General features: G+C 41.2%; 1 protein-coding gene across 2 annotated transcripts in view; it reads right to left on the minus strand.

Annotated features, from left to right (window-relative positions):
* LOC146830895 (fibrocystin-L-like) overlaps positions 1-16,457 on the minus strand; it is a 1,171,295-nt gene that overhangs the window by 1,072,973 nt on the left and 81,865 nt on the right. For both annotated transcript variants that reach the window (XM_085605085.1, XM_085605086.1), the window contains exons 4-5: positions 16,095-16,248; positions 15,792-15,882 (exon numbers count right to left, since the gene is read on the minus strand). In XM_085605085.1, coding sequence (XP_085461211.1) covers positions 15,792-15,882; positions 16,095-16,248 — 245 coding nt within the window. The remainder of the gene's footprint in view (positions 1-15,791; positions 15,883-16,094; positions 16,249-16,457) is intronic.

A 16,457-nucleotide genomic window follows, 5' to 3' on the forward strand; every position in this document is an offset into this window, starting at 1 on the left:
CAATTTTTCCCGTGCTCTACTGTAACTTCATTCTCCATGGATTTCCTCAAATCTACCATCCACGCGTGCCCTTCATAACTCCATAGCCCCTCTCTCACATACATTTCATTTGTTTTGAACCACTGGTTAGGGTTGGCTTTACTAATAAGAATGTATTTCTACCCAAATTAGCATTAGGAAAAGATAATGAAAGATAGAGGAAAAAACATAATGTCCTAACCTATACTATGAAGTTTGCATGCACCTCTCTGTGACTGTCCATAAGTCACTGTGCTATGTTAGGATTTCAATTTATGGACTGCAAGTAACAAAAGGATCTCTGTGAAAAAACAGTAAGTCACTGCACTATTCATACAAAATACAGTGTTGTGATCTACATAATACACATTCATTCTTTACTTTATGATGAGTCAAAGAGCCCCAAACCCAGAGTTATCTTGATATTTGTATTGTTACCTTCAATCTGCTAGACACACAGGAAACTCAGCAGTGGCTGCTTGTAAACCCATAAGTTATTTCTAAACACAGCTCCCATCCAGGAGCGAGCCAGGTGCGGTTGCATGGTCACACTGGTCCATAGCCGGCCCCCAATACCTTCCGTCCTTAATCTTGCCCATAATAACTTGTGCAGTCATAAATACAAATCGCCAAGTTGATTTCAACGTTGCATTTTTAAATATCCACTCAGCAATGTTTTTTTTACATAGCCTTATCCCTATTTCTTCACCTCATGCTACTTTGGCGTCCTTTGAGTATTGGGAACATTTGACAACTCAGAAACAAAATGCATAAAGGTATATAATGGCAAATTACAAATTTGCCAATATCTATAATTATTGCCTTGCTGCCAAATCAGTCTTTATTGACACCGTTTTTATGTTCTTTTCCATGACCCAACAGAATTATTGTCTCAATTTATAAATGGTTTATAATAGCCTCAGGGCTCTGACGACACACGTTTATTACTAGGGTACCACTGGGCAGGATTGTTGACCTTAGTAGTTTACTTACTTTAACACCCTGGGTTTTATTTGTACATATTTTTTAATGAAATGTGTTATCTCATATGTATATATTTAGTACACTAATATCGATTTTCGGTTAAAGCTTGAATTAACTCCATGATTTGAATCCACACAACTTGAATATTACTCAGTCTACTACTCCTACAACATCCACAACCTGCACCAAAAATGTAAATTAAAAAAAGTTATTACACAATGAACATTAATAATTATCAGTGAAATAATTAATATTAATTAAAAATAAATTTGAAATAATTATCATTTACTTCTCGCCCTCTACCCCTACAAAACCCACACCTAAACTTAATTTAAAAAACTAATAATTATGCAATTAACATGAATAATTATCAATTAAATAATTAATATTAATTAAAAATAATTATCCATTAATTATAATTAATTTACTTCCCTAAATTTAAAACGTATTAAATATCCACATACTATACAAAAATTTCTAACATATGCAATTAAAATATATAGAATATTCCAATAAATTATTACAAATCGATATTATAAACAACACTATTTTTAACATCGATATTAACAACATAGATACTTTTGTAATTGATATTAACACTTTCTATATTTCTAAAGTCCGAGATTACTTACCTAAATATCGATATTCTTTCAGCAATATTCTTGCTGATGATATTTCTGCCCGACGATATTTCCAACTCAATATTTGTAGGTCTATATTAAAATTTCGATATTTTGTCTGAATACCATTTTGGGAGTTAGATTACACATTGGTGTGCATGTTTTTTCTAAGATTGATGAACATAGGTATATTTGTCTTGACTTCCATACACATGGAACCACATGGGTATCAGGGTACTATGAGTTCACTTGAAGCTTGGCCCTTTAATGTTGTCACTACAAATACTGTGCAGATATTGTATCTTAGATCATAAATAGAGCCATTCACAGGATGCTGGTATCTTCCTTCTCTGAATTGTGATATCTTCTCTATACCACGTCGGAAACCCTAATTAAAACAATTACCCTACTATGGGGAATGCTCGTCAGAAATAGTTTTAATGAATCTCAGTAGGTTCACTGTCAAGCCATTACACTTAGTGTGGTTTATAATATGCTTATCGAGCAATATGCTGCATAGAATGTAACAATAACTCATACTGTAATTCCAGCTTTGAAAAAGTTCATAAGACGAAACACAAGTACGCTGTAGCATTCAAAAGAAATAATTAAGAACCTGTTGATGACAAAGATTAAAAATCACAAAAAGAAACACACTGTGATGGACTATTTGTCATGTATTCAAAGTTTTACTTCCAAACAACCTGCTTGTGTGCTCCAATATCTCTTTACATATACATTTAATATCTGAAACGTCACAATGGAAGCTAGTATCAACACCCCTGTGGTCCCATGGTGTTGGATATTGTTGAAGCACTTTCACAAATGTTTGACTTCTGTTTGACTTCTGTGTATATTGTAACTATCAAATTATTTTCTCTGGGACGTGCAACATAATTTAAACCACTGCTACCTCCAGTTACAGTTAAACTTTAGGGCAGGAAGGTACTTTTTCGTTTATTTTGGTGAGTTCTTCTCCAAGATAACAGACCACACACGCTCTTGGCAATGTGTCTTAAAGGTGTCTGAGTAACTTAAAGGCAAAGGCCAGAGTGTTTGATTGAAAATATATTCTGCAAAGATTAGAGAGGAAAGAGTGTATTATATATCACAGGCCACAACATCATCTCCTGAAGCCTACTGCACAGCCTGTGACTTAGCCACTGGTTACCTCGTGACGTTGGTATCAATCCAAGAACTCCACTGTTGTAGATATCCCCATTGGAATGGTATTCAGTGGTGGGCCTGCTCCTGAGTAAATGTGTCAGGGCTAGCACATCACAAAACAGCACCAAATCATTTCAGGGTGAACTGGTAAAACAAAATGTTCCATGACTCCAGCATGGTGCCCATTTTGAGTCATGCAAGTATAAACGTCTGTTCCACCCAGGGGCTTACAGCTCAGTATTCTACTTCATTTGCAGTAGCAACCCAATTATCCTGTGTGTTTTGCAGGGATCCTGAGCCCTTGAGTGATGAGTGAGTGGGAGTTGTGAGGGAGAAATTATGATTATTAAGCCTTGGCTGTGTGTGGCTATCCAGTGTCCTAGAGCTCGCTTTCAACCATCTTCACACTTCAACATGAAATGTTCTATGGTCTGTTCCTCATAATTGCACACTGTTGACCCAAGTCTACAGCTTGCGCTGACATGCTCTACTTTGATCAAAACTCAAATTCAAACACTGCTTGTTCATTTGTTTTTATTTACAGCTTCTAATTATTATTTCAGGGTTCTTTTCTTGTAGCACCTTCCCCACTCTTTTCCCCTTGTTTGATCACTCTAAATACATATATACCCTCAGCAACAGATAATAGGTGCTGCTGAATAGTGGGCTTTTTGGAAGGTTCTGTTTCACCCTCTGCCAGGATGGGATGTATTTTACCAGACACTAAACATTCCCTTCCCAATGACAATTTGATTATTTTGTTGCAAAAAGTAACTTCTACCACTCAAATCACTTCCAAACAACTGCCAATGGTTGACACAGAGCTCGCTCAACACAATTGCAAACCTTTTTGTTCCTGGGAAAGGTTTTTGAAATAAAAAAAAATTCCAACTCAGAAGAACTACTCAAGGAAAACTACAAGTCTTCAAAAGCTCATGTGAGGGTTTTGATCTTTGGATTTCGATTTTGACCTGGTCTTCAGAACTGGGAACCAATACAATTAGACTTGAAATCGGAGAAAAGTAGTTACGTTGCCAGATGTCACTGAATAACTTTCTGATATGGAAATCAAAGGAAGAAGAGAAGGCAATATTTCAAAGAAAAATCAGACATCGGAAGGAGGGATGTCTTTTTTTACAGGCCAGAAAGATAGGATGAAAATTCTACATAGGCACAGGGTGCAAATGCAAACGCCATCTCAAAAAATACATTGCCACCAAGAGAAAGTGATATTGGTATCAGTGAAAGGAGAAACACATATTTAAGAAAGTAGATCTTGACAGAAAATAAAATACAAATATGACATATTTCAACAATACAAAGAGTTCCATTTTTTTGTCCGGCAGAACAAATTAAAAATATACATATATGAATAGAGAGGTAAGAGATTAGGATACAAGATAATATCTCTGGTTTAAATCCCCCTTATTTCCCCCTTCCTTATTTTCTGAGATTGAGAAAATAGCTGAGAAAGGAGCAGATAAACTGATCTAAAATGTATTTGGCTTAAATATAATCTCTCTAAAGGGAATAATATAGCACTTAGAAGGTTAATAAAATCACTACCCATTTGTCAGACAAGGGTGGGGTATCTTAATCTTTGACACCATTGATTACGCAGGAGCGTTAAAGAAGAGAAGTAAAAGAACATTATGAGAAGACAGATAATAAAAGACTAAAACATTTGAAAAATAGAATTAATTCCCTGACAGAGTAAACTCTGGATTTAATTTGGATCTGTCATCAGGAATGTGAGTTACTTAACAACTCAAATCTGAATACCCCCACTTCAAATATCAAATATATGTACAGATCTTTGTAATCTGCCTTTAGGATCCTTACTGGCAAGTATAAATTCACTCCCTTACAGAACCTATGTCTCAATATGTAGATATGTTTTATGGACAAAAGGATATTTGAAAATGCAGACTGAATAAAAGTGGAATTATAAACTAAACCACAGAACACCCTCCTTCATTTTGATAGTTACTAGCTGTTGGAAAATATATTTTATGTGATATTCTCCCAGAATGTTTGCCTTCTTCAGCTGTTCCCATTTTTATTGGACATAGGACTCTGCATGCTTTATTCCTCTTAACCAGTAGTAAAGTGTTTGTGCTCTCCATTTAAACATGATACAATTTACATATACCTAATTAACTCATTTAATTTACTCTCAAGTATATGGCACTGCATGTACCCAGAGCCTTTAAATAAAAGGCTACTAGTGACCTGCAGCACTCATTGTGCCACCCATTAAAGTAGCATTGTTAAACATGTCTCTAGGCCTGCCCCTGTAGTCTGGGTAGGCAGTGTTAAAAAGCCATTTGGATCTGGCAAAATACATCTGTTGCCAGGACTAAAATGTCCTTTGAAATATTTATAAGTCACCCTTAAGGTAGACCCTAAATGCTAGTAGGGCAGGGCACACAGTATTTAAAAGATAGAATATGTATATGTAAAGTTTTACATGTCCTGAAGTGAAAAACCTACAAAATAATTTTTCACTGTAGCAAGGATGGTTCTCCCATAGGAAAACCCTAGGTTATATTATACAACCTTACAATGCTTACAACTAGTTTGCAAACAGCTAGAAAAATGGTTTAAGGGCTCATTTTATTTGTAATTTAAACTAAAACTTAATGGTAAAGTTGGATACTATATTACTATTTAGGATGTTTCACTTTTAAAAACTTGTCATCTTCCTACCTAGATCTGAAAGTCTTTACTACCACTAGCCAGTGTCACCTGACCCTTGACGGCTTCTCTGGAGTGATGTATGTACTGCTCCCAGACAATGGACTAAGGGCCCTGAGAGTGGGAAGGTGGACTCTGCCATTGACAGTAGTGTCTGGGGTCTGTGCCCTGCTCCTTCATGAGCTTCAAAGAATGCCCACTTTGTCACTGGCAGATGAAGCTGATACCTAGGTCTGCCGATCTTTTGTCTTTCTAGTCAGGCTGGCATCAAACCCAGGGGTTATCAGAACAAATTTATAGGGTGAAGAATGACTTGCCCTCCTTTCACAGGCTATCACTGGAAATAACAATGGATCCCACAGACCTCTCCCCAGCACACTTCTGGACTTGAATGGATCAGAAGAAAGACTCCCCTGCTGTCTGAAGAACCCGAAGGAAGACTGGATCTGCTTGCCTTGAACCAGCAACTCTGGAAGTGACTGCAAGGGTTGGTTGGCTGGCCTCCCATGTGAGCTACAGGGACATAACAAGATTCTAGCTGCCTCACTCCTTGCAACCCCCAGCTGACCAGTTCCAGTAGAACCCACCCTGGTCCCTGCTGCAGGCCTCTGCTGGAGTAACCTTCAAGTAGTGCCCCTCAGGACCTAGACCCTTGCATGGTGTTAGAGTGTACCTCCCCTTTTCACACTGCAAAAGCAGTGACTTAGAATCTTTTTGCCAACTTTTCCTCCTGAGAACTGGGGAGACCAGGACCGCTGTCGAGCATAGAGCTATCGATATTAAATCGCCAGTCATATTCAACTTATTGTTTTTCCCTGCTGAAAGAAATCTGACTTCCAGAAAAGTTTCTAAGTCTAAACGTAGGAGTCTTCTTTGGCACTGATTCCAATCAGCAACCGGTCAATGTTGAGGCCTTCCTGGGCACAGCATTTGGGCTTCGCCCACTCACGACTTTCTCTCCTTTATTGATGACTGCAAGGGGACCCTGCCCTTCAGCAACCCACCATCATCGAGCACTGCTTAGGCTGCAGCTTTCAGGCTGGGCCGCCGATGACCCATCAATGACAATTTTTTACATAAAACTTTTTAAGTCCATAGGCAAACTTCTCACCGTGATAAACCTAGTCTCAGTATCTGACCTTCGCTCCATCTAAGTGGGCCTTAACTTTTTAGTTTGCTCCATTTAAGCATGAGCAGATAACTGCAGTTGATCCTTTGTTACTTTTGGAGCTATTTTTCAATTTAAAATTTTATAAACAATATCTCCACTTTTACCTATTGGATTTTTGCTGCTTTGGTGTAAATTTCTTATTAAAATATTCTCTATTTTTCTAAATTACTTTAGGATTTTCCTTGTGTTTTGTTCCACTTTACTACTGTTTGAATGCTACCTAAATACTTTACTCATTCATTTTTTTGGCTTTATAGTTCACCCTGAAAAGGATTGTGATTATTATTTGAGGTGCCTTCTTACCCCCTCAAATAATACTCCAATTTCTTACACTATACAAGAAACTAAAAAAAAAGCTTGTCATTTGGCCTGTATGTAAAAACAAGCAATGATATTGAAAAAGAAATTGGAAGCTCATGGCCTTCCAAGAAGATTAGTTTGGAACTCTTTGGAAAGAGCCTGATCTAATTGTAAGACCCGTTTGAAGATAAAATGCCATACTAATAGAACAAAAACGTCTATTTGGAGGCAGGTTGGTCATTCTCCTTCATCCTCTGGAGTTGCCTTTTCCTCAGAGGGAATCGGTGCTTGGTAGGCTGCCCCAAGACCGTGAGGGTCTTTGCAAAATCTGAATTCTTGCATTGTCGGCCAGCTTAAATTTTCTTTCTCTGCATAAGGCCTTCATCTCCACCACTATGAGAGATGTCAGAGGAACCAGATACAATTCCATGTTCCCTTACTCAGCGGTGATGCAGGGCTGAAGATGTCAGTGGTGCATTTGCTATTTTATAACTGAACTCGTCTGACAATAGAAATGATGGCTACACAAACAAGCATTTTCAATGCAAATAGGTCTCGCATTTGTGAGTTAGAGCTACTAACATTGTAAATGGCAATGTTTTTTACCTACACGTTTTATTTTTGGAGTGAATGTATGTAGTGTGCAAAATCCCTTGGAACGGTCCTGCACTTCGTAATAAATATATTGAAAAAGACGCAAAGTGTGGATTGTGTCAACAATTGCTTGGCACGTACCCCATAGGTGAAGTGTCGCCACACATGCACACCATGGTGCTTTACTAATGCGAAACTCATTAATAAACGTAGTGCTTACAGACTAATCAATGCAATCGGGATCGGAGCATGTGAATCTGAATCCCGGTTTCTCTTTCATTTTCTAGACTATTTGACTCACTCTCCTGCGTCTTGGTTATCCCCAAACACTGGGAGGCAATGAAGTTTGCCAAGGGGGCGGGGGCAGGGGGGCTTCGGGGGTACATGAAAATGTATTCACTGCCTAGTTGTCAAAGGTCGCCCGGTGCTATTAGTTGAGAGTGTGCAGATTTCATTAAGATATTAAGAGTACTTTACTCGCATCTATGAGAAAATCGACATTAACGTAACAAAATGCCAGAATGTGAGTCAGTTTTCACAGTGTTTTAGACAGTACTGGTTGCTTAGTTTCATTGCATTAATTTTTGTATTTACTCTTTTACACAGCATCCAAAGTAGGTTACCTAACCCCAAAGCCACGAGATGGTAAATGACCCATAGAAGGGAGTGTTTTACAGTTGAGCAAATGTGTCCAAATGTAATTTTGGTGGTGCCATTGAATGATCAGCCAATGAGGTTCTCGATGAGCAGGTATTTAACTACACGTTCAAAACGTACGGTATTGTGGCTGTTGTTTGTTTGTACACAACCACCTCTCTGAATTTGTTTAATAACACAGAGCTTCATCTACTAGACAGTGCCCACAGAGTGGTGACTAAAGCACAGAACAAAATGTATTCATTCATCCTGAATTTGAAGGCACCAGGAAGGCTTAGGTGCCTGCCCGGAGAGGCTAGGGATCACTGCACTTCTACAGACTCTGCCGTGCTCCTCTGCACCAGCAGGGCACAGCTCAGAATCTGCTGCTTCTGCTAAGAATAGGTGAGGGGGATGAGGTTGGGGCATACAGGATTTGCTGGCAGATTTCCAGGTTATTGAAAGTGATGATTCTGACGTGAGGCAATGGAGACTGATTTTGTCTGTTTGTCTGCCCCAGTCTATTTCTCTACCATCTACCAGGCTCACTGTCATGTATCCATTCATCTCTCTTTGTTAGAGGTGCACGAGCCAATATATTAATTATCAGGAAGAGCCAGCCGGAAACGAGTCAAGCGTATATGAGCCAGTGGGAGAGCTGTGAAAATGATCGCCATGTTCATCATACAGTAAACATGATGTAAATGTGCGATAATGTGTCTTCAGAAATCAAAAAAGTGCATTTCTTTAGAGCGTCACCTCAGTACACAAGAATATAGCACAGAATTTAGAGGAAGTTATTAAAAGTGCTCGTTTAAAGCATGAGGTAAAACACTGCCGCTCCTCCCGTCTGACAACAATGCCACTTGTGAACTAAGAGATGTCAGTTGCCATGCATACCCGAATGTTGCCTAGAGTCTTATTATATTTAGAGTAACATTTAAATCTAGTTCATTAAACACAAGACGTTTTTGCACAGCACGCATCTTGAACTCGCAAATTTCAAGGTGGCAATAATAAAGATGAAAACGGAAGTGCCGGTAGGCAAGAAAACACGATCGGGAGTGGGGGTGCAGGGAAGGGTAAGAAGTCACAGACTGAGGGAGGGGCGGTAGGGTGGGGAGACAGTGAAGAAAATAGTGTTAGGAGTAAAGAGGCCAATAGCCGTGGAAGGATACAAATGATGAATGAGGAGGGACTAACAAGCCTCAAACCAATTGGAAAGCAGCATTTAAGACAAAAAACAATGGGCAGAGAGTGAGCGGGGCTTCCACGAAGCTTCCACACTACAGTATATACTGCATGTCTCGCAAAGCGATGGCAGCGCATTCGCGCTGGAACGCTAGACGAGACCTAAAATGATAGCAGCATTGAAGCATAGTGGCCTGCTCATTAAGTTCCAGCAGTAATGCAGTTGCTGGTGATTTTACTGTTTATCGTCATATCTCCTGACAGCTTAAAGCAGCATTGGAAATGCAGCGCAACAGCCCATATGTGGCTCATTCCAATCCCTCTGGGGCCCTTGTCAGTTTCTAAATCTGTGAACCAAAGGCACAGGGAACATTTAATTAGGAGGTGATACTTTAAATTATGTACTAACTCTAATAATATGCAGTTAGGACATTATATGTTGTTTTTTCACTGGGAACATTTTGGGAACTGAGGATACATGGATACTTTATGAGATGATAGCTCCAGTCTGTCTTTATTAACTCTGAAGCGTGGATGTCCTAGGAGGTCAGGGTCCCCAAAGCTAGCTGTACTGAAATCTCTACGTGGTGAAATATACAGGTGACAACACATCAATTGGAATTGAAATGCAGTACAGTGCAGAAACACATCTACTAAAAAGAAATGCTTGTGTTTTACATGTATGTCCTCATGAACTTCCATATCCAGGAGGTCTGTTGTACCAAAATCAAACAAGCAAGCATGCCTGATGCCAAATAAAGCATGTGTTACAATCCATGGCATCACCCCTGAACTAAAATGCAGAGCAACATTTAAATGAATGTATCACAGGAATGCACAGACTTGACCCCGGTTCATGGCACACAATCATGGCTGGATTTGTTCTTGATGTCACATCCCTTGCTGCCCCTTCTTTGTGAGACTTCAATCACTCTCCGGCCACTCCCCTATTGTCCTGCAGGTTGATATGGGCATATCATGGCCAATTTGTAAGCCCTGGCGTCTTAATTTGTCCTGCTATAACCACCCAGTAGGAAAGAACCAGCTTAAAACCAACATGCATACTTACCGGGAGAACAAAGATGGCTCGTTGACTCTGCCTTGACATTATGGGCAGCAGCGAAGGCGATCATTAGGGGACAGTTGAGGGACTCAGCTTGGTTCAATAGGCAGAGGAAGGAGCATCAGAAGGCACGAGAGGTGAATATAGTCTGCCTCACGCACACTTACACGGCACATTCCTCTGCTATTGCCAGGTGCAACCATGAGAAGGTGCGTATGGACCTCAACACTCTTTTCATCTCCAAAGCTGAGTATGCACTACAGAGGTTGGCAAACTGGTACTATGAACAGGGAGAGAAGGAGGGATGGCTACTAGGGGTGAAGCTCAGGCAGAGGGAGGCGAGCATGGCCATTCCTGCTATCATTACTGACTCAAGGATGTTAGTCACCAAGCCACAGGAAATTGCACACTGGTTCGCATCCTACTGTAAGGCCCTCTACTCCTGGGAAATTGTCCAGGGATCAGAGTGGATGAATGTCTTTTTGGATGGTAAACACTCACCATGCCTCGCAGAGGAAGGTAGGCAACTGCTTCAGAGCATGATCATTAAAGAGGAGATTGAGCAGGCCATCTCTGATCTACCCTATCATAATTCCCCAAGCAAAGATGGCTTTGTGGCAGAGTTTTACAAATGGACCAAATCCAAGTTAGTCCATGAGGCCTTTGCTGAGGCTGATCGCATGGGCTCCTTGGGTTTAGTTTCCAACAGGGTGTTGATTTCGGTCCTCCCCAAACCAGGAAAAGACCCTTTTCTTCACTACAGTTATTTCCCCATATCCCTGCTCAATGGAGATGTCAAGATAATGGCCAGTAGTCTAGCTGCCCACCTCAAGGGGGTCCTCCCCTCTCTTATTCACCATTCGCAAGTAGGCTTTGTCCAAGGCTGCATATCCTATAATCTTCTTTGCTTGTTAGCTAATGAGGAATGGGTAGCAATGGATCTTCTGGAAAAGGCCTTAGAGCTGTCATTGGATGCCGAGAAGGTCTATGATAGGATAGAATGGAACTACCTGTTTGCTGCACCCTGGAAATTTGGCCTTGGTGAAGACTTCATCTCCAGAGTGCGCTGGCTCTACAAATCCACCTCAGTGCAGGTCATTTATGGGGGCTTTAATTCTGATCCCTTCACAGTATATATATGCAGATGACATTTTACTCACCCTATCAGCCTTATCTTCCTCCATTCCTGCTGTGCTACAGATCATTGATGCTTTTGTAGCAATATCTGGCTACAAGGTGAACTGGGGAAAAAGTGAGACCTTGCCGCTGTTGCGAATCACCAATTTGCGCAGCCATCACCAGTTATCCATTCAAGTGGAAGAGTTTCCACCTTAGGTGCTTGGGCATCCTAGTGAAAAGAGGCCTAGAGCGAATGGTGGCAGATAAGCTGGACCCTTTTATGGAGAGAATGCAATTGGACTTCACAAAGTGGTCATGCCTGAATATCTCGCTCTCCAGGGAGGGCCTCAAGCAGTTAAAATGGTTACCCTCCCCGAATCACGTACGCTTTCCCAACTAATACACATCTCAACCCTTCATCAGATAGACAAGACCATTACGGCCATCATCTGGGGTTGAGCAATACCTCACCTTGCAATCAGGAAGCTTATTACCCATACATCAGCAGGAGGACTGGGCCTGCCCTCTGTGCAGCATTATTGTCCAGCCTTACACCTGGCACAAATGGAGTACCTGCACCCTCAGATCCATGACCCCCCAATTATGTGTTGTGATCAAACACACTCCAAGAGGCCTTGCTGAGACTAGAGGTCCAGATCATTCTGGTCCAGCTGCTGGATCCCCCAACTCTATGCTTGATGCCATGTACACCACCTGGATATGGGCTGACAAGCTTTGTTCGGTTGATGCACAACTCTATGAAAAGGCTCCCCTCTAGAACTATACAGGTATTTGATTGGCGGGCAGAAGCAATTGAAGGTGATTGCCAATATAAGGACAGTGAAAAGAAAAAACAATTCTACCATTGTGCTAAAGGAGTGTACAGATGCTGGCGTAAAAGTACTGTATAGTGTACTCCTACTATGCGTTCCCTAGCCTAGTTTCCTAGGGCATGTGATCTGCCAAATCCCTTACTGGATGATCTATCTCCCCATTGCTTGAGGGTAAGTGTACATAAGTCCCTGTCGTGGTCACAAATTGAACATCCCTCCTTGCAGAGGGTAAACAGGAATCAGCTGGGCTGAGACTCCGACAACAGTGACCTCACAGTGGCAGCAGAGTGTTTGGTGCCGTGGGGGTGAGAAATTTAGTGAGTGTAGATGAATAAGTGGTGTGTGATGTTTAAGTGAGTTAAAACAGAATTGGGCGCACCAGCAAAAATAACTTTAATTGTGGGGAATCCTACCCTGATTAAATTAAAGAGGAAATGCACATGGCTAAGTGAATTTCTTAGGTGTGGCTCTCTTCGGTGTGGTTGGTCAACATGTTTCTTCGCTATTCTACAAGTCTAGAGGCGATTCAGACCTATCCACTGCTGCCGGTCCCGGCAGAAGTCAGTAGGTCCTTGGACACACTGCGTACTACGCAAACTATATGGGGAAGTTCTTCATATCTTGACCTGCCGGGGATTGATGAAGCAGTAGTATATCCCAATTAGGGTAGAACCAGTACTTCCAGCCATTAGACAGAGTAAGTCATGGTGGCTTAAATCCTAAACATTCATTCATTATTGTTTTCAATTCCACCTAGGTGTAGATAGTTTTTTTAACTTTAGGTCTTGACAAATCGCCTCTAGACTTGTAGAATAGCGAAGAAACATGTTGACCAACCACACGGAAGAGCGTGTGTGAATGTATTCCTCAGCATGTGCAAGTGACAGCATCTGGGTTTATGAAGACTAATTATGTCGTGTGAGAGGAAAATATGTCACAAGATGGCAGTAATTGGTACAAAATTGTCAATATTTACATATGATGCAGATCCGATTTAAATGATGTTAAGCACTGGGATATACAAATGCAATCCTTAACATATGCTGGCAACAGATAGCACATCAATACAATCACCTGCATGATAATGCAATCCATGGCACATTAATGTTTTCAAAGGCATATAATGTCAACCCTTAGGGAATGAGTGCCACCCCAGCAACATGAAAGCAATACTTAAAATAATTTGCCATATGACAGTGATAACAGGCAAACAGTGAGATACGTGTCACTCTATAAGGCTGTACATGGCTAAGTGAGGCTTAATCTGTCCCAGGCATATGGTGGGTTTAAGCTGAAGGATGGGGACTTTTGATCCAGAATCTTAGCAGAGGACGTTGTGCTTGGCACAGAATGCCAGTGCATGGACGTACAAGGAAGTGCCCTGATATTACATCTGAATCTGGGCATTTTTAAAGGCTAAAGCTGCGCATACAGAGAACTGGTTTACTAGAAATAAAAATGTGATACATGGGGACACAATTACGTATTTTAGAAAACTTCACGGAGAAGACTGTGGAAAGTATTAGTTTAATTACTAAACAAACGGTTAGCATTTGGGTGCAAAATGTATACAATTGCATAAAATGGCAGGGAGATATTCAGAGACAATGGCATGCTGGTGTTTGTTGCCCAAGCAAATTACTTTCGAAAGGCGGGCAGATTCGTTTTTGGGAGCAAACGTACTATATTTCTCGAAAAGGACAAGTGTAAACGTTGTCGTATAATGGGAGCATTTAAAAATTATTTCAAGCTGACATTTGAAAGTCAATGTAGGCCTATTTGGTATCCCTTATTGCAGATGTTATGTCATAATGTCCATGGTGTTACAGTGCATTTCCCGGTTACTATGGAATTTATTTAATTAATTATGTGTAATAACAGTATGATCTGTATTGATATTTTTATAACCTTAAAATCACTATATATGTTTATGCTGAATGACCACTTTTCCTATAAGGTAATAAATAGAAAGCAACTCTAGGCGAGTGTGTAAAGCACTATGCCAACCTAGGGGTCTATTACGATGGTGGTCGGATGTCCGCTGCCGGCCCGGGGGTGGCCACTCCCGGGCCGGCGGTGGCAATCTGACAGCAATCAAAACCCAGAAAACCGCTGGTCTTATTTGGATTGCGGTGGTGACCGCGGCAGAGAGAAAATCAGACCGCCACTTTTCCGCCGGTAGCAATCCACCCACTGGCGTGCGGAGCTGGACTGCTACAATGCTGGCGGTGCAGGGCCAGGCTCCGCCGGCACTATTAGCATGCCGGCGGTAGCCAGCCTATCTGCTGTGGTGGAACCGCCATTGAAAGGCTGGCGGAGACTGGTTCCAGGGACCCAATGCGTGTCCCCAATGTGTTGGGGGGTGTGGGTGGACTGGGGGGTTCCATTGGGGGGTACCCACATTTCCCTGTACCAGGTGGCAGGCACTGTGCAGTGCCTGCCACGCAGTGCAGGGAAATTCAGGACATGCTCCTTTTGACATCGCGGGGGTGCTGCTGGCAGCAGCAACCGCCGCAGTGTTAAATCCCACGATCGTACCGCCGCGGTCGGATTTCGACCGCAGTGCATACTAATTGGACCGGCGGTTATGCCGCGGTCCAAACGGTTGGTCTTTTCCCGCTACCAGGGCGGTCGGGGTGATTTTCCGACTGCCATCCTAATAGACACCCCGCCAAGCCTTTATAACAATTATAATGTGTCTTTTATATAGTGCATATATCCTAAGTCTGCCATTTATAGGCACTGTAAATAACATGTGGTGCTGTTATCCAAGTCAATGAGCAGGTAATTTGAGGAATGTGTTTGATCTTGGAAGATTTCTTTTATCTGAGATGTAGCTCTGGTGTCTAAGCCCATAATACGTGATTAAGCAGACTGGTTTCACTTCCATATGACCACAGTTTTTGAGGTTGTTGGAGCTTATTTTTCCCACTCAACTTCATTCATTTTGAATATTTCGATATAGCTTATATTGTACATGAAAGTGTCAGAATTGGGAAATAAATTTAGAAGGGAAGCATGTGAGATGATTCTCTACAATTTTTTGCAAAATAACAAGTGGCCGTGTCAAATTATGTAGCCAGGAAGTTTGAACTGCATGTCAAAAACATGCTTTTTAACCAAATGTGCCTGTTCTGGAAAAATCAGGGTGGGTATTTGCAAACCACCAGTTTCGCTGTTCACAAGCTACTGCTGCTTCTAGTGTAGGTCCGTGCGATAAGCCGCAAACCAAGCAACAACCACACCAGCCTCCACCCCCTTCCATACCACTGGCTCTTGGGCCTCAGTTACCACGTGAATGAACAAACCAGGTGGCACACGCCAAGCTGTGGGTTTATGGTGTGTCTTTTAATATTACACAACAATCGCTCTCAAGATCTCACCAGATAATAACTTACATAAAAGTAGCACCCATACCACCAGTAGTTGCACGGGATGAGATCTCCATCGACGCTCACTTGCACTGTATAGGAACCTTCTGGCATGGCTCTGGAAAAACACGGAAATTACGAGAAATGTCATAAACGCACAATGAATCTATTCTCTTCTTTATATACAAGTGAGCACTCTAAAGAAAGGATTTATCCTTTCTTTATAATCCCTATTATTACTTTCTAGTTTTTATTGCACTTGCATGAGAAAACCAGCAATTAGATCTGAAATGTAAAATGAAATATATTTACGATGAAATGTAAATTTACCGGGTGTAGCACGTTAATAAGGTGGAGTGGCTGGCGTCTTTTTCCAAATCACACGGAAAAGACTGAGTTGTTGATACCATCTGTACTGAGTTCCCCTCGTTATTGTTGTTACTGTTGTCGCTGCTGTAGTCAAACTGGCTTGAGTCAGCGAAGCCTGAAAAGGATAACAAATAAACAATTGTATATACACGTTTGTTTCACCATGAGATAAACTATATACGGTTTTAAAGTAACCCTAACGTTTTTATAAAGATATGATTACTGGTGACTTTTGAGCAGAAAATCGTTGAATCTGGGGGTGACTCTTTCTTCCCACCAGACGCCGGTATGATGTCAATGTAACCTCCAGCCGAAAAGATGGCA

This window comes from Triturus cristatus, chromosome 5_1 (genome assembly GCF_964204655.1).
Source record: "Triturus cristatus chromosome 5_1, aTriCri1.1, whole genome shotgun sequence".
NCBI classification, from domain to species: Eukaryota; Metazoa; Chordata; class Amphibia; order Caudata; family Salamandridae; genus Triturus; species Triturus cristatus.